At 44.0% G+C, this 21,872-nt stretch overlaps 1 protein-coding gene across 2 annotated transcripts; it reads left to right on the top strand.

The window, feature by feature from the left end:
* Window positions 1-9: 9 nt before the first annotated feature.
* On the top strand, window positions 10-21,797 carry SPSB3 (splA/ryanodine receptor domain and SOCS box containing 3). 2 transcript variants are annotated; one of them, XM_073553636.1, is made up of 7 exons: window positions 10-153; window positions 2,830-2,973; window positions 6,060-6,234; window positions 6,318-6,505; window positions 19,585-19,687; window positions 20,213-20,338; window positions 20,424-21,797. In XM_073553636.1, the coding sequence occupies exons 2-7, from the start codon at window positions 2,836-2,838 to the stop codon at window positions 20,783-20,785; spliced, it is 1,092 nt and encodes a 363-aa protein (XP_073409737.1). In that variant the 5' UTR covers window positions 10-153; window positions 2,830-2,835; the 3' UTR covers window positions 20,786-21,797. The 2 variants fall into 2 exon arrangements, with proteins under 2 accessions (XP_073409737.1, XP_073409736.1); XM_073553635.1 differs by having other exon boundaries at window positions 141-279.
* Window positions 21,798-21,872: the final 75 nt, after the last annotated feature.

Here is a 21,872-nt window from a genome sequence, read left to right as displayed (position 1 = left end):
ATTATAGTCACATGCTTTAGATACAGTAAACGCTAGACAGGAGGCGGTCTTGTGCTGTAAAAGGGCTTAAAGAAGACATCCAATCGGTATCAAGAACCGGCGACCTTGTCCCGCCTATTCAGCTTGTTTGGCAGAGCCGGCAGCCAATAGTTGGTAACTATTGAGTGATTGACTTGTTAGGCTGCCCAATCAGCGGTGTTGCTGATCGTCGATGGGGCCGAAGGAGTTCAGGGGTTATTGTTGACGTCTGTGCGGCTTTGGCTCCGGGCAGGAGGGCAGGTAGGTGTGAGGGTGAGCTGGGGCGGCGCTGCTCGCTAGTTACTCAGCGTCATGGGCTCAGGGGGCGTCCTTGGGGGGGTGTGATAGGAAGGGGCGATGCAGGCAGAGCAGAGGGGAGGAGGCCATTTGGACACAGCTGTTTGAGCATAGGTAGAAAGGGTTGTCATAGGGGTCAGGGAGTGTTGTCATAGGGATATGGGTTTTCTGTCTGTGGCACAGCGCTGGTTCATCACCCAGGCACATCTGACATGTTACACAGCTTCTCTGAGGGGGTCGTAGTCCTAAAACACAGCGGCTTTTTTTTCCCTTATCTTCTATGGTGGAAAACAAGAATCCAGTAGGACGCTCCCCGAGCTCCGATCCTGTATTCCTCCCTGAGATGAGGGGCGCCGATGCTGCCGCTTATCTGAGGTGTAAAGGATCCTAGCTCCTTTGCTCCAGATGAGGGGGCTTCTCAGAGCAGATGCCATCTCTGCGCCCCCCGTAGAGTGCTGGCACCCCTGAATTAGGTTAATCGCCCTCCGGCTACACTTGTCGCTTCCTATTGTAGGTTATGGGAGTCGTGAAATGCTCGGCTGCATCCACAGCACCCGTCGACTTCAATGGACGGAGCCAAATGTATACACGATCTGCTGATTGGGGGGCAAACTGAGACCCCCATTCTCCAGATAGGGGTGAGATCTGCATCTATTATATGTAGGACATCCATCAATGTCTCATAAGTAAATTTGCTATTGGGATCGAGTCAGTGTGACCAGATAAAGGTGGTGCACCCGTCATCTAAATGGTGGGGTACAAAAATATCAACAGGTTCCAGCGGGTGAATATCTGCAAGGTTTTGCTTGGCCACTAGATGGCTCTGTGTTTCCCTGAGTGGCACAGCTGTTTTTTCTTGTCTCTTTATAATCAGTGGGGGGGGGGGGTCTGTTCTCTGGGACCCCTGACAATCCGAGGACTGACTGGGACGCAGCTCTTTTAATGCTAACCTCTGATCACTGATGCACCCGCCTTTTGTTGTCCAGTCCTAAGCAAGAGAATGGGGCTGCTGCACAGCCTGGATGGCAAAGGTGCCGCTGTGCAGAGGAGCCGTAACTTTTTTTCTGACGTGCCCAACATGCCACAATCGGAGTTATTTTCCCTGGCTCAGTGGTTAGCACAGTTGCTTTGCAGCGCTGGGGTCCTGGATTCAAAATCCACCAAGAACAACATCTGCAAGACAATTGCATGTTCTTGGTGCTATATAAGTAAGAAAAATAAATAAGAATAAAAAAAATGCCATGACACTCACTGCCAGTGACGTTTTAGGGTCTTGATTGCGGTGTCATTCCATTTCAGTTGCCAGTTAACCCTGTAATTTTATGGGGGCCGATAGATTGCCATGGCAAATGCAGGTCTAATAACTGCTGAATTGGCTTCATAAGAGCTTCATTTTACCTATATACTGAATTACTGTGGTATTGCAGTATACAGGACTAGCATTCAAAGGATCCCAGGCCCTAGTCGCCTTAAAAGACCAAAACAATGAATAAATTAAAAAAGTGTCTTTAAAAATCTAAAAAAAGTACATAAAAATTCAAACCACCTCTCTTTCCCCTGAGCTGTATCGAAAAATAAGCTTAATTTAAACCCAATGGTAAAAGTCATAAAGTGAAAAAATAAATAGAAAATCCGACATTTTTTTTATCAATCATGGTTATTCCCTCAAAAAAATTAGAATGAAAAGCGATCAAAATATTGGTACCAAACTACCTGTAGTTTTAATTGTTTTTTTGTCTGCAGAGATGCAGTTTTAATTGGTACCAGGCGCTCACACTGCTTCATCAGTCCAAAAAGAAATAATTGACACGTCTCAAGACGGCGATACAAACCAATATTTTACTTACCGTACAAATTTATATAAAAAAAAATCCCTGCTTTGATAAATAATAATAATTTTGATAAATTTGATAATAAAAACAAGCTGAAAGTTTGGCATCACTGTAATCATGACCTAGAAAGTGATCATTTTTAAAGCACAACAAACTCCATAAAACAAAAATTAAAAGCTGAATTGCTGTTTTATTGTTATTTTTTACCATTTCACAGACATTTTGTTTTTCAGTACATTATATGGTTAAGTTGAGTGAGGACCTTCAAAACTACAACTCATCCCACAACATAGGAGCCCTAACATGGCGATGTGGGCAGAGAACAACAAAAAAAAGGTTATGACTCTTGGAAGAGGGTTAGTAAAAAACAAAAGGGCAAAAAGGAAAAATTGACCGTAACGGGAATGGATTAAAAGAAGATGCGGCTCTACAGGAAAGCAGGAAACCTTTCATTGTCAGGATTGCTGGGGGTCTCATAAGTCAGACATGGACCCATCATAAAGTGATATTATATAATGGTGATTTACAATCATTTTATCAGACGGGAAAACTCTAATATTCTGTCAGTTGCTCCTTAGCTACAGAATACAGTAGTGGATTGGGCTGAAAGTGATGGTTTTGTACAATTCTATCAGCAGGTCACTTTGCTACATTTACATATGTATTTTTTTTTTTCTTGCAGTCCTCAATGCGTAATATGGCTCGTCGCCCACGCAGCAGCCGTGCCTGGCACTTTGTATTAAGTGGGGTCCGCAGAGACCAGGACACGCGAGCCCCCGCTCTGCCAGCAGGAGATGAAGCCTGGGGCTATGATTCTGATGGCCAAGTAATCCACTCGCCTGTATTTCTGTTTTCTCCATGTTCTGAGTTTTCTTCATTGTACCATTGGCTTCATCTGAACCGGCTTTGTGTATAATTCCTGCTGTTGCCTTTTTATTTGATGGAGGGGATTCCACCAAAAAGCATTGATAAGTGTTTTCCACCTGACCACAGTGCAGATTCTAAGTTTTCTTTTATCGGGGTTAACCCTCCCGATTTTATTATTCATGTCAACTTTCTCGCCATCGTTAAACTCTTTGCTGTCGGGAAATTAAAAACATGACGCATAAAAACAAAAAGACAAAATTACCGAAAATTATCAGCTCACCTATGACTTCACTGGTTACGGATCCAATAGTTAAAAGTCAGAGGGATGTACGGATGAGGAGCGGTATTAGAATTTTACACCAATCTACATTCACCAAAAATACAGATTTCTTGCTATTTACTACTGTACAGATTTAGTAAGATGACAGATGCTGGTCGCCATTTTTCTGAACGGAGATCAAAATGTAAAAGGGGAAAAAAAATCCTTATACTCTCCTCACCAGCCCCTCCGATTCTCACCGCCACCCATCTGATCCTCGTCGCGGCTTCAGATTTCCGTTGACATGCACAGAACCCTCCCGGGTCTAGTGAGCGAGATCCGGTGATTTCAGCACAGCCATCTGCGATTCGAAGACAGGCTAGGACCAGCTGGGGGGCGAGAGGCTGGTGAGATGAGCGGCTTTCTGAGGATTTTTTTTTTTTTTTAATACATATTCCGTTTATTATGTTCTAGGGTCTGGGGAGATGTAATAGAGGACATTACAATAATGGAGTATAACTTCTCCGCATGTTGAATTTCCTGGGGAAAAACGCGCAAACAAGCGAATTTGAATTTTGCCTTATTCACTCATCTATATGAACAAAGTTTCAATCCAGCAGTCTCGGTGTTAAAAATAAATAATAAATAAATTAAATGACATTATTTAAAAATAATGATAGTAAAAGGAACTAAAAATGGGGGGGGGGGAAGATAAAAAGTAAAATTGCAGACACGTTTCAAACCACATGGGTTTTTCATCTTAAACTTAACCACGTGGTTTCTTAATGAGTTCGAAACACGTCACCTGTTTATGTAGTTATATTATCGTCTCTCCTTTTCCCTTTTTTTTTTTTTACATTTTTAAATAATGTTTTAAATAAAGATTTTATTTTTAACCCCCAGAACTGCTGGATTGAAACTTTCGTACATCTAAAAATTAAAAACATTCTTGTCTACATCCAGCTCCTGCAGAGTGTGCACCGTCCTAATACAGTTTGTCTACCGTGGTTGTATACAGTCCAGGCAATATTCGGCTCACCTTTCTGGGACTTTGATATTGATGACGCGTCCTTGGAATTCGTCTGTCTGCTCGGCAGGAGTCGGACTCCTTGCTTTCCCAACAATCAGCCTATTTAGACGAGTGCTACATCTTTCATTTACCAAGCATGGCACTGCACAGTACGGAGTGGCCGTGCCTGGTATGGAAGCTCAGTACTAATCACTTGAATTAGGACCGACATGCAGAACCAGGCCACTGCAAAGGAGGCGCTGCACTCGCCAACTTCTGATCTCTGGGAGTACCAAGAGTCACAGACCCCTTTCGACTTGATATTGATGGCCTATCCATTGCTGTGGCGTAGGTACAGTAGATGCTGAGGACAGGTTACTTCTGCCTCCACTAATGCTAATTCCCTAGCAAAAAAGAATCCAAGGATACAGGTATAACCTGCTTCCAATGGCCACTGTGGAGGTTTTAACCCCTTAGTGACCACCAATACGTCTTCTTACTGAACAGTGATATAAGAGACTAGCATCCCCCGATGGGTGACAATCCAGCAGCTGACAACTTGCTGCATCAGCCACAGTCAGTGTTGTCATTGACTTTGGTCGTTTAACCCCTTAAGTGCTGCTGTCAATGGTGACTGTGGTATCTAGATGGTTAACAGTGTGGGGCTCCCTGCTCATCACCATCGGCACCTTGAGATCTTGATCGTGTGGTCCTGATGTTTGCCCTGGCATTTCATGGCCAAATAGCGGCCTTAGAGTCTGCCGACTACAGCGGCCTGTTCGGAAGTTAGTGACATTTAGGTGGGAAACATAAAACTTTTTCATTCCTGTTATGTCACTTTGCATTAAATCCTGAAAAGCACCTGAAGGCTTAATGAACTACCCAAAAGCAATTTTGAATACGTTGAGGGGTGCAGTTTTTAAAATGGTATTACTTTTGGGGGGTTCCAATATATAGGACCCCCTAAGTCGCTGCAAAACTGAACAAGTCCCTAAAAAAAAAAATAAGTTTTGTAAATTTCCTTGAAAAAATGATGAATTGCTGCTCCGTTTTTTAAACCTTCTAAAATTCTAACCAAATTAAACAACATTTTACAAACGGTGCAGATGTAAAGAAGACATGAGGGAAATGTCATGTATTAAAGTTTTTGGGTGGTATGACTAACTGGATTAAAGGGATAATCATTCAAAGTTTGAAAAATTGCAAATTTTGTTTTAACATTTTTTTTTTTTTTGGTCAAATTTCTGATATTTTTGTAAATCGGTGCAAAATATAGCAACCTAAATTTAGCATTAACATAAAATATGATGCCTCACGAAAAAACAGTCTCAAAATTAATGGGATATGTTGAAGAATTCTAAGAGTTATTACCGCATAAAATGACAGTGGCCAGATTTAAAAAAAAAAAAAAAAATTGGTCTGGTCACTAAGGGGTTAAAAAAGCCAAGACCTGATAGGGAAAACCACAGTGACCACCCACTGGACAATGAGCTGACTCAGCAGTAAGGAGAGCAGCAGGCTAGTAAGCATTATAATCTTCCACCCTCCCACTGCACTCCTGGAAACCCCTTCAGTCCACCAGTAGCACCAGTCTCCTGTCTTACTGGTTTGCTATAATGTGTTAGCACTTGTCGCCCTTTGGATGTAAATATGAATGTTTCCATTAACTGGCAGCAAACAAAGATTTTGGGGAAAAAAATGGTAAGAAATCAAACCTTGTATGTTAAAAAGTTTCCAAACTTTTCAGTGATTTGTGTGATTTCCATTTAATTCACAGCACAGTAACAGCGACTCTGAGATCGAGCTCCTCCACATGCCTCCCTCCATACCCAGCGCTGTGCCCGTGACGGGTGAATCCTACTGTAGCTGCGACAGCCAGAATGATGCCTACTGTTCCAGCCTGCACACGTTCCACCAGATAAAGAGCTGCCAGTGCGGAGAGGAAGATGACTGTAAGATGTGGGAAAGTCCACAGCTCGGTAATGAAACCTACAGACCCAGTTCTCACTTTTCTTTTCTCTCCTTTCTGTTGCAGATTTTGACTGGGTGTGGGACGACTGCAGTAAATCCACTGCCACGGTGCTGAGTTGCGACAACCGGAAAGTCAGCTTCCACATGGAGTACAGCTGTGGCACGGCTGCGATCCGAGGCAACAAGGTGCTCGGTGACGGTCAGCACTTCTGGGAGATTAAGATGACCTCCCCTGTATATGGCACAGACATGGTATGTTACTAAAGAATTACTAAAATGTGTGTTACCTGAAGTGTTCACCCTATCAGAAATACACCATACACAGGGCATGCTGGTAATCGGCCCCTATATTGTAAAGGCAGTCTCTGACTTAAGGCCCCGTCACACATAGCGATCTCGCTAGCGAGATCGCTGCTGAGTCACAAGTTTTGTGTCACAACAGCGATCTCACCTGCGAGATCGCCGTGTGTGACAGCGATCAGCGACCGGCCTCCCTGCCGGGATCGCTGTAGCAAAGCCCTGGACTTTTCTTTGGTCGCTGGTCTCCCACTGGCCAGCACGCATCGCTGCGTGTGACAGGCGGGAGACCAGCGATCTGCTGGTAACTAACGTACACATCGGGTATCCAAGGGACGTGCATCCCTTGGATACCCGATGTGTACATTAGTTACCAGCTCCCTGCATCAGCCGCTGGTAACTAACGAGCACAGCGACGCCGCGCGCTCGGCGTCGCTGTGCTGATCGCTGGTGAAGCTGTCTGTGTGACAGCTCACCAACGATCACATAGCGACTCACCAGCGATCCTGACACGTTGATATCGTTGTCGGGATCGCTGGTGAGTCGCTATGTGTGACTCCAGCTTTACTAGCATCCAACTTGTGTATGCCTCCTAGTAGTGAACGTAAACTATTGCTGACCTCTCCAGTCGTTGGTCAGTCCTCTTCCTTCTGCCATCACGCGCCGCATCTCCGCCCTCTTCACTATGGATTTTCAGCTACATTCAGGCCTCAGAGGTCGCTGTGTATTGTAAGGTTGTGACATGCGCCTCGACTTTCTGATGTGCAGTGACCTCCAAGGTCTGGAGAAAAATCCAAGGCTGGCGATGCAGTGGGCAACTGCAGAAAGGTGTGAACCAGATGGTGGACAGCGAGGCGGCTGGAGAGATGAATATTGGTTGAAAATAAAATAACTTCTCACCTATCTAGCCGCCTCACTGCCCGCCATCCGGAGCTCTTCTTTCCGCTGTTGTGTGCTACATCCCTATAGGCCAGGACTTACAGCCACATCCAGACCTCAGCAGATAGTAGAAGACTGAATGGCTGGCAGCAGGGCGGCTGGAGCTCACCCATAAGGTGAGTATTCAGTTTGTTTGTTTTTTGTTACTGCATTTGTATGTAAATTGTTCCAATTTACATACAAGTGCAAGTTACAAACAAACTTACTGAACATACCTAGTACATAATATGCTGTATGTGAATTGGGTTTTGTAAAACTTAATTGACTTGCAACGTACAATGCTGCTAGTTTCTTCCATGCAAAATTCTGAGCAATTATATAATTTGTGAGCTTATTCAGGTCAATAAAAAAGTATTTTAATAAACTAAGTCTAAAGGATCCTATACAGATTAGGTCCCTTGTGACTTTTTTTTTATACATAAAGAAATTTATAATGATTCATAAACTTTTTGGTTTGCTAACTGTTTAAACATCTTAAAATGGAATTGTATTTTGCTTGTCAACTATGATAATATCTGTGGCCGCTGTTGGACAAACGCACACAGAAGCTATGTGCCAGAGAGTGGCCACAATAAAGGTAAATGCCATGGTTTACACCCATATAAGTACCAATTGTAAAAAACAACACAAAAAAACACCCTGTCTGCAACATAGTATACGTCTCTTTGTGATAGCACTCTGTATAGGAAAGCACAGACTTTTTGTATTTGCCGATACAGTAAAAAACAGTATGCAAACACTTGCCAGCTAGACGAAGGCCAAAACACACACACACACTTTTGACCTCCTTTTGGTGAATAGGGATTTTTAGGATCATCGCAGTTTACGTCACAGCTCCCGATACAGACCAAGCGTTTTACCTTCGTATTAGAAGAAAGCGAATAGCTGGGAAACTCTCATTCTAAAGATATTTGGTCTGGCATTTTCTTTGAAAATATATATAAGCATATAAAGATACGATGTGAATAAAACCAGGATAATAATTATATGTAAATATACAGTGGGGAAAAAAAGTATTTAGTCAGTCAGCAATAGTGCAAGTTCCACCACTTAAAAAGATGAGAGGCGTCTGTAATTTACATCATAGGTAGACCTCAACTATGGGAGACAAACTGAGAAAAAAAAATCCAGAAAATCACATTGTCTGTTTTTTTTTTCATTTTATTTGCATATTATGGTGGAAAATAAGTATTTGGTCAGAAACAAGCAATCAAGATTTCTGGCTCTCACAGACCTGTAACTTCTTCTTTAAGAGTCTCCTCTTTCCTCCACTCATTACCTGTAGTAATGGCACCTGTTTAAACTTGTTATCAGTATAAAAAGACACCTGTGCACACCCTCAAACAGTCTGACTCCAAACTCCACTATGGTGAAGACCAAAGAGCTGTCAAAGGACACCAGAAACAAAATTGTAGCCCTGCACCAGGCTGGGAAGACTGAATCTGCAATAGCCAACCAGCTTGGAGTGAAGAAATCAACTGTGGGAGCAATAATTAGAAAATGGAAGACATACAAGACCACTGATAATCTCCCTCGATCTGGTGCTCCACGCAAAATCCCACCCCGTGGGGTCAGAATGATCACAAGAACGGTGAGCAAAAATCCCAGAACCACGCGGGGGGACCTAGTGAATGAACTGCAGAGAGCTGGGACCAATGTAACAAGGCCTACCATAAGTAACACACTACGCCACCATGGACTCAGATCCTGCAGTGCCAGACGTGTCCCACTGCTTAAGCCTGTACATGTCCGGGCCCATCTGAAGTTTGCTAGAGAGCATTTGGATGATCCAGAGGAGTTTTGGGAGAATGTCCTATGGTCTGATGAAACCAAACTGGAACTGTTTGGTAGAAACACAACTTGTCGTGTTTGGAGGAAAAAGAATACTGAGTTGCATCCATCAAACACCATACCTACTGTAAAGCATGGTGGTGGAAACATCATGCTTTGGGGCTGTTTCTCTGCAAAGGGGCCAGGACGACTGATCCGGGTACATGAAAGAATGAATGGGGCCATGTATCGTGAGATTTTGAGTGCAAACCTCCTTCCATCAGCAAGGGCATTGAAGATGAAACGTGGCTGGGTCTTTCAACATGACAATGATCCAAAGCACACCGCCAGGGCAACGAAGGAGTGGCTTCGTAAGAAGCATTTCAAGGTCCTGGAGTGGCCTAGCCAGTCTCCAGATCTCAACCCTATAGAAAACCTTTGGAGGGAGTTGAAAGTCCGTGTTGCCAAGCGAAAAGCCAAAAACATCACTGCTCTAGAGGAGATCTGCATGGAGGAATGGGCCAACATACCAACAACAGTGTGTGGCAACCTTGTGAAGACTTACAGAAAACGTTTGACCTCTGTCATTGCCAACAAAGGATATATCACAAAGTATTGAGATGAAATTTTGTTTCTGACCAAATACTTATTTTCCACCATAATATGCAAATAAAATGAAAAAAAAAAAACAGACAATGTGATTTTCTGGATTTTTTTTTCTCAGTTTGTCTCCCATAGTTGAGGTCTTCCTATGATGTAAATTACAGACGCCTCTCATCTTTTTAAGTGGTGGAACTTGCACTATTGCTGACTGACTAAATACTTTTTTTCCCCACTGTATATCTTTACTAGCTGAAGAGCCCGGCGCTGCCCGGGCATAGTAACTAACTGTGGTTAGTTATAGCAAATTATAATTATCCTCCATCCCATAGTCCCGTGCCCATATACCCATCATACATATCCACGATCCCATAGGCCCGTGCCCATATACCCATCATACATCTCCTCCATCCCATAGTCCCGTGCCCATATACCCATCATACATCTCCTCCATCCCATAGTCCCGTGCCCATATACCCATCATACATATCCTCCATCCCATAGTCCCGTGCCCATATACCCATCACACATCCTTCATCTCATAGTCCAATGCCCATATACCCATCATACATATCCTCCATCCCATAGTCCCGTGCCCATATACCCATCATACATATCCACGATCCCATAGGCCCGTGCCCATATACCCATTATACATCTCCTCCATCCCATAGTCCCGTGCCCATATACCCATCATACATCTCCTCCATCCCATAGTCCCATGCCCATATACCCATCATAGAATCATAGAATCGTAGAGTTGGAAGGGACCTCCTGGGCCATCTGGTCCAACCCCCTGCTCAAAGCAGGATTCGCTAAATCATCCCAGTCAGATGTCTGTCCAGCCTCTGTTTGAAGACTTCCATTGAAGGAGAACTCATCACTTCTCGTGGCAGCCTGTTCCACTCATTGATCACTCTAACTGTCAAAAAGTTTTTTCTAATATCTAATCTGTGTCTCCTCCCATTCAGTTTCATCCCATTGCTTCTAGTCTTTCCTTGTGCAAATGAGAATAAAGTTGATCCTTCTACAATGTGACAGCCCTTTAGATATTTGTAGACAGCTATTAAGTCTCCTCTCAGTCTTCTCTTTTGCAAACTAAACATTCCCAAATCCTGCAACCTTTCCTCATAAGACAGGGTTTGCAGACCGGTCACCATTCTGGTCGCTCTTTTCTGAACTTGCTCCAGTTTGTTGATATCTTTTTTAAAATGTGGTGCCCAAAACTGGACACAATATTCCAGATGAGGTCTGACCAAAGAGGAGTAGAGGGAAATAATGACTTCACGTGATCTAGACTGTATGCTTCTGTTAATACATCCTAGAATTGCATTTGCCTTTTTTGCTGCTGCATCACACTGTTGACTCATATTCAGTCTGTGATCTATTAGTATACCCAAGTCTTTTTCACATGTGCTGTCACTTAGCCCTATTCCTCCCATTCTATATATGCTTTTTCCATTTTTATTGCCCAGATGTAGTACTTTGCATTTCTCCCTGTTAAAAACCATTCTGTTAGTTGCTGCCCACTTCTCCAGTTTATTTATATCTTTTTGAATCCTCTCTCTCTCTTCTCTAGTATTAGCTATCCCTCCTAGCTTTGTGTCATCAGCAAATTTAATCAGTTTACCCTCAATTCCTTCATCTAAATCGTTGATAAAGATGTTGAACAATACAGGGCCCAGGACAGAGCCCTGTGGTACCCCACTTGAGACATTCTTCCAACTGGATGTGCAGCCATTTACGACCACTCTTTGGGTCCGATCACTAAGCCAGTTATGAATCCACCTAACAGTTGCCTTGTCCATTCCATACTTAATTATTTTTTCAATAAGGATTGTATGAGAGACTTGGTCAAATGCTTTGCTGAAGTCAAGATATACTATATCTACAGCATTTCCTTGATCCACCCAATCAGTGATACCGTCATAGAAGGAAATTAAGTTAGTCTGACATGACTTATTAGTTACAAACCCATGCTGACTCTGTTTAATCACTTCATTCTTATCCAGGTATTGACATACATGTTGTTTAATAATTTGTTCAAAGATCTTTCCTGGTATAGAAGTCAGACTCACCGGCCTATAGTTGCCTGGGTCCACCTTCTTCCCTTTTTTGAAGATAGGAACAACATTTGCTCTTCTCCAGTCTTCTGGCACTTCTCCTGTTCTCCAAGAATTTTCAAAGATTATAGAGAGGGGTTCAAAAATTTCTTCTGCTATCTCCTTCAGTACTCTGGGGTGTAATTCATCTGGACCTGGAGACTTGAATTCATTTAGGCTAGCTAAGTGTTTCCTCACTATCTTTCTGTTTATAGATATCCTGGATTCTTCTATTCCCTTAATAGGACAGTGAATAACAGTTGATGTTACATTTCCTTTCTGAGAGAAAACAGATGCAAAATAGGAATTTAAAAGTTCAGCCTTCTCAACATCCTGTCTTACCATTTCATCATTTTCATCCTGTAAAAATCCTATAGCATCTTTGACTTTTCTTTTACTTTTGACATATCCCCAAAATCCTTTATTATTGCTTTTGACATCTCTTGCAAGCCTCAATTCATTTTCAGCTTTAGCTAATCTGATTTGTGCCCTGCAGGTTCTGCAGACAGCATTATATTCTTCTTTAGATATGCCTCCCTCTTTCCATTTTATAAACATTTTTTTCTTCCTTTTTAGCATGTGCTTAAGTTCTGTGTTCATCCATCCTGGTTTCCTTAACTGCTTCCTATTCTTCCCTCTTTTCGGAATTGTTAACAACTGTGCTTTGAGAATTTCATTTTTCAAGATTTCCCATCCTTCCTGGACATTTTTGTCTTTAAGGATATCCAGCCATTGGATCCCTCCAATTCTCTTTCTGAATCCCTTAAAATCTGCCTTTCTGAAATCTAACCTTGACGTCTGAGTCTTCACAGGTCTTCCGCCTCTAGTTATCCAAAATTCTAAAATAGCATGGTCGCTACCTCCTAGGGTCCCAGCCACTTTTACCTCCTCAACCATTTCCTCCCTGTTTATAAGGATTAGATCCAAGGTAGCAGTTCCCCTTGTTTTCTCCCTTACCTTTTGGAAGATAAAGTTGTCAGCAAGAGAGGATAAGAATTTCCTTGACCTGTTAGTTTTGCCTGAGAGAGATTCCCAACAAATGTCTGGATAGTTGAAATCTCCCATGACAACTATGTCATATTTTTTGGAGAACTTGGCCATTTGATGCATAAAGAGTTCATCCATAGCTTCAGCTTGCACAGGCGGCCTGTAGTAAATGCCTACAATGGTGTCCTTTCCATTGTTCTGTCCTTGTATTCTTACCCAAACAGTTTCCACAGAACTCCCAGTCTCTGAAGCTTCAATCTCTGTGCAGATATACGCGTTTCTAACATACAATGCGACACCCCCTCCTCGTTTATCAAGTCTGTTTCTTGCAAATAAGTTGTATCCTTCTAGTCTTGTATTCCAATCATGTGTATTGTCCCACCAAGTTTCAGTGATTCCAATGACATCATATTTCTTTTCCTGTGTTAGTAGTTCCAATTCTCCTTGTTTGTTGCCCATGCTTTGTGCATTAGTATAGAAACATTTTAGTTTGTGATTGGTTTCTCTTTCTCCAATATTTTTATTAATTAGATTCTTTCGTCTTTGTTCTTCCTTTCCACTTCTAATAGCAGAGTTCTCAATAGCATTTGTCAGGTGTATGGCTTTTTCTGGTCTTTTGCTTCCCTTCCCATGTTGTTCTAGTTTAAAGCTCTCCTTACAAGTGTAGCAAGGCGACTTCCAAATACATGCTTACCAGTCTTCGTAAGGTGCACCCCATCTCTAGCAAGTAGTCCATCGTATAAGTAGTTCACTCCGTGATCCAGAAATCCAAATCGTTGCTGACGGCACCATCGACGTAGCCAGTTGTTCACCTGCAGAATCTTATTGCACCTCCTTGTTCCATGGCCATCCACTGGGAGGATGGAAGAGAAGACCACCTGCGCTCCCAGTTCTTTCACTTTCTTGCCTAAGTCTTCAAAGTCTCTGCAGATGGTTTCCAGGTCGTTTCTTGCGGTGTCATTTGTCCCCACATGTAGTAGCAGGAATGGGTAGTCATCTGTAGGTCTGAAGAGTCCTGATATCCTGTCAGACACATCTTTAATTTTTGCACCTGGAAGACAACACATTTCTCTTGAAGTTATATCCGGTCTGCAGATAGCGGCCTCAGTTCCTCTCAACAGGGAATCCCCCATGACCACCACTCTCCGTTTCACACATCCTTCATCTCATAGTCCAATGCCCATATACCTATCATACATATCCTCCATCCCATAGTCCCGTGCCCATATATCCGTCATACATATCCTCCATCCCATAGTCCAGTGCCCATATACCCATCACACATCCTTCATCTCATAGTCCCATGCCCATATACCCATCATACATATCCGCCATCCCATAGTCCCGTGCCCATATATCCGTCATACTTATCCTCCATCCCATAGTCCAGTGCCCATATACCCATCATACATATCCGCCATCCCATAGTCCCGTGCCCATATACCCATCATACATATCCTCCATCCCATAGTCCGGTGCCCATATACCCATCATACATATCCTCCATCCCATAGTCCGGTGCCCATATACCCATCATACATATCCTCCATCCCATAGTCCCGTGCCCATATACCCATCATACATATCCTCCATCCCATAGTCCCGTGCCCATATACCTATCATACATATCCTCCATCCCATAGTCCAGTGCCCATATACCCATCATACATATCCTCCATCCCATAGTCCGGTGCCCATATACCCATCATACATATCCTCCATCTCATAGTCCCGTGCCCATATACCCATCACACATCCTCCATCCCATAGTCCCGTGCCCATATACCCATCATACATATCCTCCATCCCATAGTCCCGTGCCCATATACCCATCATACATATCCTCCATCCCATAGTCCCGTGCCCATATACCCATCATACATATCCTCCATCCCATAGTCCGGTGCCCATATACCCATCATACATATCCTCCATCCCATAGTCCCGTGCCCATATACCTATCATACATATCCTCCATCCCATAGTCCAGTGCCCATATACCCATCATACATATCCTCCATCCCATAGTCCCGTGCCCATATACCCATCATACATATCCTCCATCCCATAGTCCGGTGCCCATATACCCATCATACATATCCTCCATCCCATAGTCCGGTGCCCATATACCCATCATACATATCCTCCATCCCATAGTCCGGTGCCCATATACCCGTCACACATCCTCCATCCCATAGTCCCGTGCCCATATACCCATCACACATCCTCCATCCCATAGTCCCGTGCCCATATACCCATCATACATATCCTCCATCCCATAGTCCCGTGCCCATATACCTATCATACATATCCTCCATCCCATAGTCCAGTGCCCATATACCCATCATACATATCCTCCATCCCATAGTCCCCTGCCCATATACCCATCATACATATCCTCCATCCCATAGTCCGGTGCCCATATACCCATCATACATATCCTCCATCCCATAGTCCCGTGCCCATATACCCATCATACATATCCTCCATCCCATAGTCCGGTGCCCATATACCCATCATACATATCCTCCATCCCATAGTCCCGTGCCCATATACCTATCATACATATCCTCCATCCCATAGTCCCGTGCCCATATACCTATCATACATATCCTCCATCCCATAGTCCAGTGCCCATATACCCATCATACATATCCTCCATCCCATAGTCCCGTGCCCATATACCCATCATACATATCCTCCATCCCATAGTCCGGTGCCCATATACCCATCATACATATCCTCCATCCCATAGTCCGGTGCCCATATACCCATCATACATATCCTCCATCCCATAGTCCGGTGCCCATATACCCGTCACACATCCTCCATCCCATAGTCCCGTGCCCATATACCCGTCACACATCCTCCATCCCATAGTCCCGTGCCCATATACCCATCATACATATCCTCCATCCCATAGTCCCGTGCCTATATACCTATCATACATATCCTCCATCCCATAGTCCAGTGCCCATATACCCATCATACATATCCTCCATCCCATAGTCCGGTGCCCATATACCCATCATACATATCCTCCATCCCATAGTCCGGTGCCCATATACCCATCATACATATCCTCCATCCCATAGTCCGGTGCCCATATACCCGTCACACATCCTCCATCCCATAGTCCCGTGCCCATATACCCATCACACATCCTCCATCCCATAGTCCCGTGCCCATATACCCATCATACATATCCTCCATCCCATAGTCCCGTGCCCATATACCCATCATACATATCCTCCATCCCATAGTCCAGTGCCCATATACCCATCATACATATCCACGATCCCATAGTCCGGTGCCCATATACCCATCACACATCCTCCATCCCATAGTCCGGTGCCCATATACCCATCACACATCCTCCATCCCATAGTCCGGTGCCCATATACCCATCATACATATCCTCCATCCCATAGTCCGGTGCCCATATACCCATCACACATCCTCCATCCCATAGTCCAGTGCCCATATACCCATCACACATCCTCCATCCCATAGTCCCGTGCCCATATACCCATCATACATATCCTCCATCCCATAGTCCGGTGCCCATATACCCATCACACATCCTCCATCCCATAGTCCAGTGCCCATATACCCATCACACATCCTCCATCCCATAGTCCCGTGCCCATATACCCATCATACATATCCTCCATCCCATAGTCCCGTGCCCATATACCCATCACACATCCTCCATCCCATAGTCCGGTGCCCATATACCCATCACACATCCTCCATCCCATAGTCCAGTGCCCATATACCCATCACACATCCTCCATCCCATAGTCCCATGCCCATATACCCATCATACATATTCTCCATCTCATAGTCCCATGCCCATCATACATATTCGCCATCCCATAGTCGAGTGCCCATATACCCATCATACATCCTCCATCCCATAGTCCAGTGCCCATATACCCATCACACATCCTCCATCCCATAGTCCAGTGCCCATATACCCATCACACATCCTCCATCCCATAGTCCCGTGCCCATATACCCATCATACATATCCTCCATCCCATAGTCCCGTGCCCATATACCCATCACACATCCTCCATCCCATAGTCCGGTGCCCATATACCCATCACACATCCTCCATCCCATAGTCCAGTGCCCATATACCCATCACACATCCTCCATCCCATAGTCCCATGCCCATATACCCATCATACATATTCTCCATCTCATAGTCCCATGCCCATATACCCATCATACATATTCGCCATCCCATAGTCGAGTGCCCATATACCCATCATACATATCCACGATCCCATAGTCCGGTGCCCATATACCCATCACACATCCTCCATCCCATAGTCCGGTGCCCATATACCCATCACACATCCTCCATCCCATAGTCCGGTGCCCATATACCCATCATACATATCCTCCATCCCATAGTCCGGTGCCCATATACCCATCACACATCCTCCATCCCATAGTCCAGTGCCCATATACCCATCACACATCCTCCATCCCATAGTCCAGTGCCCATATACCCATCACACATCCTCCATCCCATAGTCCAGTGCCCATATACCCATCACACATCCTCCATCCCATAGTCCGGTGCCCATATACCCATCACACATCCTCCATCCCATAGTCCAGTGCCCATATACCCATCACACATCCTCCATCCCATAGTCCCGTGCCCATATACCCATCATACATATCCTCCATCCCATAGTCCGGTGCCCATATACCCATCACACATCCTCCATCCCATAGTCCAGTGCCCATATACCCATCACACATCCTCCATCCCATAGTCCCGTGCCCATATACCCATCATACATATCCTCCATCCCATAGTCCCGTGCCCATATACCCATCATACATATCCTCCATCCCATAGTCCCATGCCCATATACCCATCATACATATTCTCCATCTCATAGTCCCATGCCCATATACCCATCATACATATTCGCCATCCCATAGTCCCGTGCCCATATACCCATCACACATCCTTCATCTCATAGTCCCATGCCCATATACCCATCATACATATCCTCCATCCCATAGTCCCGTGCCCATATACCCATCATACATCTCCTCCATCCCATAGTCCCGTGCCCATATACCTATCATACATATCCTCCATCCCATAGTCCCGTGCCCATATACCCATCATACATCTCCTCCATCCCATAGTCCCGTGCCCATATACCCATCATACATATCCTCCATCCCATAGTCCGGTGCCCATATACCCATCACACATCCTTCATCTCATAGTCCCATGCCCATATACCCATCATACATATCCTCCATCCCATAGTCCCGTGCCCATATACCCATCACACATCCTTCATCTCATAGTCCCATGCCCATATACCCATCATACATATTCGCCATCCCATAGTCCCGTGCCCATATACCCATCACACATCCTTCATCTCATAGTCCCATGCCCATATACCCATCATACATATCCTCCATCCCATAGTCCCGTGCCCATATACCCATCATACATCTCCTCCATCCCATAGTCCCGTGCCCATATACCTATCATACATATCCTCCATCCCATAGTCCCGTGCCCATATACCCATCATACATCTCCTCCATCCCATAGTCCCGTGCCCATATACCCATCATACATATCCTCCATCCCATAGTCCCGTGCCCATATACCCATCATACATATCCTCCATCCCATAGTCAACCATTATGACATCATAATGAGTGGCGGGGCTTGCAGCCTATGATGACATCAGCGTCGCCATGGCAACCATTGTGATATCATAATGAGGGGCGGGGCTTGACGCGCACACACTTTTCCCCCCAGTATGTAGACAGGGGCAAAATTGTTTGGTGAATTGGAACGCGCGGGGTTAAAATTTCGCCTCACAACATAGCTTAGGACGCTCTCGGGGTCCAGACGTGTGACTGTGCCAAATTTTGTGGCTGTAGCTGCGACGGTGCGGATGCCTATCCCGGACATACACACACACACACACACACACACTTGAGCTTTATATATTAGATTAAAGCAAAAAGTTTTTTTTGGATATTATTAAAAACAGATACAATAAATACCAAAGTTAGCCTTCAGGTGGCGCTGCGGATAGATATCTAGCACATGTGACTGAAACTAGTGAACAGCATGTGAAAGTGAAACCAGTACAAATGCTATAAAATATAATTAAATAGAGGTAAAAAATAAAAAAGGGCCATGTGCAAGTAAAAATATACAACACACAAAGAAATGTGCAAAAACGCAAATAGCTAGGCTTATATCTACAAAGTGCAATGTTCAGCAGCGCCAGAGGTCTATCCGCAGCGCCACCTTATGGCTAACTTTGGTATTTATTGTATCTGTTTTTACTAATATTCAAAAAACTTTTTGCTTTAATAAAGATATATATTTTCATATAATTATTATTATCCTGGTTTTATTTACATCGTATCTTTATATGCTTATGTGTATTGTGGTGTAAAACCATATTTTGTCCATAATTATTTTTAATATTTTATTTTTATTTTTCACACTTTTTTTGCTTTATCTTCGGCTTTTTTGAAAATATATATAAATATATATTCTAGCTGTATGTATACCCACAGATGTCCCAGAGAGTAAAATGGACAATGTTTTTCATTTCTTAGATGGTTGGCATTGGAACGTCAGACGTGAACCTGGATAAGTATCGGCACTCCTTCTGTAGTCTGCTTGGGAAGGATGCTGAGAGTTGGGGTCTCTCATACACAGGTAAGTGGGGTTATAATATGAGATTAATGGCTTCTGTTGTATCCAGGCTCGGACTGGCCAATAGGGTAATAGGGGAATGCCCCGGTGGGCTCCCAACCCCACCGTATGGGTAACACTTAGCATAATTCGCTTGATTTACTCTGTACAGAAAAATAAAGCAGCATCTCATTCATTAACCAAACTACCCAGTTTATTATTATATAGAGATATAGATAAATTTGTGATCGAGAGTAGTGTAATATTTTTATGCAGGTAAAAAGTGCTCCCGCCAACATCAATGTTACTGGTGGGCCCTTTGCAGCCTAGTCCAACACTTGGCTGTATCTAGTAATCTGTCAATGGAATGTCATTAGTGACACTCCTTCACTGTATGTCTCTCTAGGACATACTCCCAATTAATATAAAAATATATATTAATCTTTACTCTGAGTCGTATTGATCCTTTAGTCTGGTGGCCTCGGATCCCTTGTGTGTGACTTTGTGTATACTACTAATCTATAGTAATCTATCTTCTTCGTTTTCTAGGTTTGCTTCATCACAAAGGTGACAAAAGCAGCTTCTCCACGCGCTTTGGCCAAGGGTCAATTATTGGAGTGCACCTGGATACCTGGCATGGAGTGCTGACGTTCTACAAGAACAGGAAGTGTATCGGTAGGAGATTGAACATATTGGGTTGGTCACAAATTATTCGGCAGAACAGAGTTGGGTTGCCTTACATGTTCTTCTTACTTTCCAGGTGTTGCAGCCACTCAGTTACGGAACAAGAAGTTATTCCCCATGGTCTGTTCTACAGCCGCAAAGAGCAGCATGAAAGTAATCCGCTCGTGCTCCTGCCGCACCTCTCTCCAATACCTGTGTTGTGCCCGATTGCGCCAGCTGCTTCCTGACTGTTTGGACTCTCTGGAGGCTTTACCTCTCCCTCCAGGTCTCAAACAAGTTCTGAGTAACAAGCTGGGCTGGGTCTTACAGATGGGAGTCAGCCCCTCCAGACAGCGCAAAAGTGACACTGCAGCCACCGCCTCCTGCGGGAGCGACTCGGATAGCAGCTGCCCACTAGGACCGGAAGACTGTCAACGGAAACGGTGCCGCAGGGTTTAGCAGTAAGAGGTGCCACCATGGTGCCCACTGTCTGCCGTAACATCCCACTGTGAACTTTTCCAAGGACTGAATATAAAAATGCAATGACCTCCAAGCTGATCATAGATCTTAAAGGGATAAATGGAAACTGGAGCCGTGCTCTGATCTTGACATTTGGTGACCTTGAAATATCAGAATGATGGTGCTAGATTGAGACAGCTGAAGCTTAGTTTTCGGTTTGGTATGGCTGTCTTTCTGCCTTAGGTGGGGCAAAATTTGTAACATCCGACCAACACATAAGACATGCCATTTAATTGGTTTGTCAAGAATCAAAGGTGAGGGAGGGGGGGATAAAATGCTCTCCAACACAGGAACAGCGCCACTCTTACCTGTGTCTTTTATTGCAGTGTATAACTAATAAAGTGAATGCTGCAATACCAGAGTGGCGCTGGCCCTCTTATTCTAATCATGGAACCCTCCTGTAATATTCGTATCCTTAAAAATGAAGCGGTCTATTTTCTACCAGCACTTTAATAGGATCTGTTAACTGGGGTTTTTTTTGCTACTACAGACTGTATAATGAATCAGACCCAGTGATCGTTGAATGGCTACTGCTTGGACCTGAGTGACTCTTAGAAACTAGCATTTAACAGTTCTATAGACATTTCAATGACTTGTAATACTTAGGGCTAAGTAAAAGTTACCTGGGGCCTGCAGAACCCCCCTCAAGGCTCATCAAACTGTTGGTTAACATCATGGTGACATTAATGGGTTTCTGTATGAACAATATCCATCCAGGATCTGTAGAGACCACATCCATATACTGTTATCAGAGTAACTGTTCATTGTACTGTTTGTCCCCTTCCTACCAACATCATATTTGCAGCTGCTTTTATTTTTTCCTGCTCCATTAGGACACTGAGTTGGAAGGGTTTGGGTTGTGGTGTAGTCTGCTTAATATGTTACTGCTAGAATCATGTAGGCTTCCTGTTTAACACCGATATATCAATGGAATACAGCTTGGATTACTTTATATTTTTAACCTAGCCGTTTTGTTGCCTTGTGATATTGTCTGCACCGAAGGCAGGACTAGACCACAGCCTTTCCC

The sequence above is a fragment of the Dendrobates tinctorius genome, unplaced genomic scaffold (assembly GCF_039654945.1).
Source record: "Dendrobates tinctorius isolate UK_male_01 unplaced genomic scaffold, ASM3965494v1 ptg000202l, whole genome shotgun sequence".
In the NCBI taxonomy this organism is placed as follows: domain Eukaryota; kingdom Metazoa; phylum Chordata; class Amphibia; order Anura; family Dendrobatidae; genus Dendrobates; species Dendrobates tinctorius.
Note: the sequence above shows the minus strand (reverse complement) of the source record. Positions and strands in the feature narration are given on the sequence as shown.

What these genes read in the sequence shown, in the direction of transcription:
- SPSB3 (XM_073553636.1), top strand. Translation starts at nt 2,836, where the DNA reads ATGCGTAATATGGCTCGTCGCCCACGCAGCAGCCGTGCCTGGCACTTT. An exon ending in TTGGGGTCTCTCATACACAG is followed by an intron (nt 19,688 to 20,212) that starts GTAAGTGGGGTT and finishes TTCGTTTTCTAG; the next exon opens with GTTTGCTTCATCACAAAGGT. An exon ending in CAAGAACAGGAAGTGTATCG is followed by an intron (nt 20,339 to 20,423) that starts GTAGGAGATTGA and finishes CTTACTTTCCAG; the next exon opens with GTGTTGCAGCCACTCAGTTA.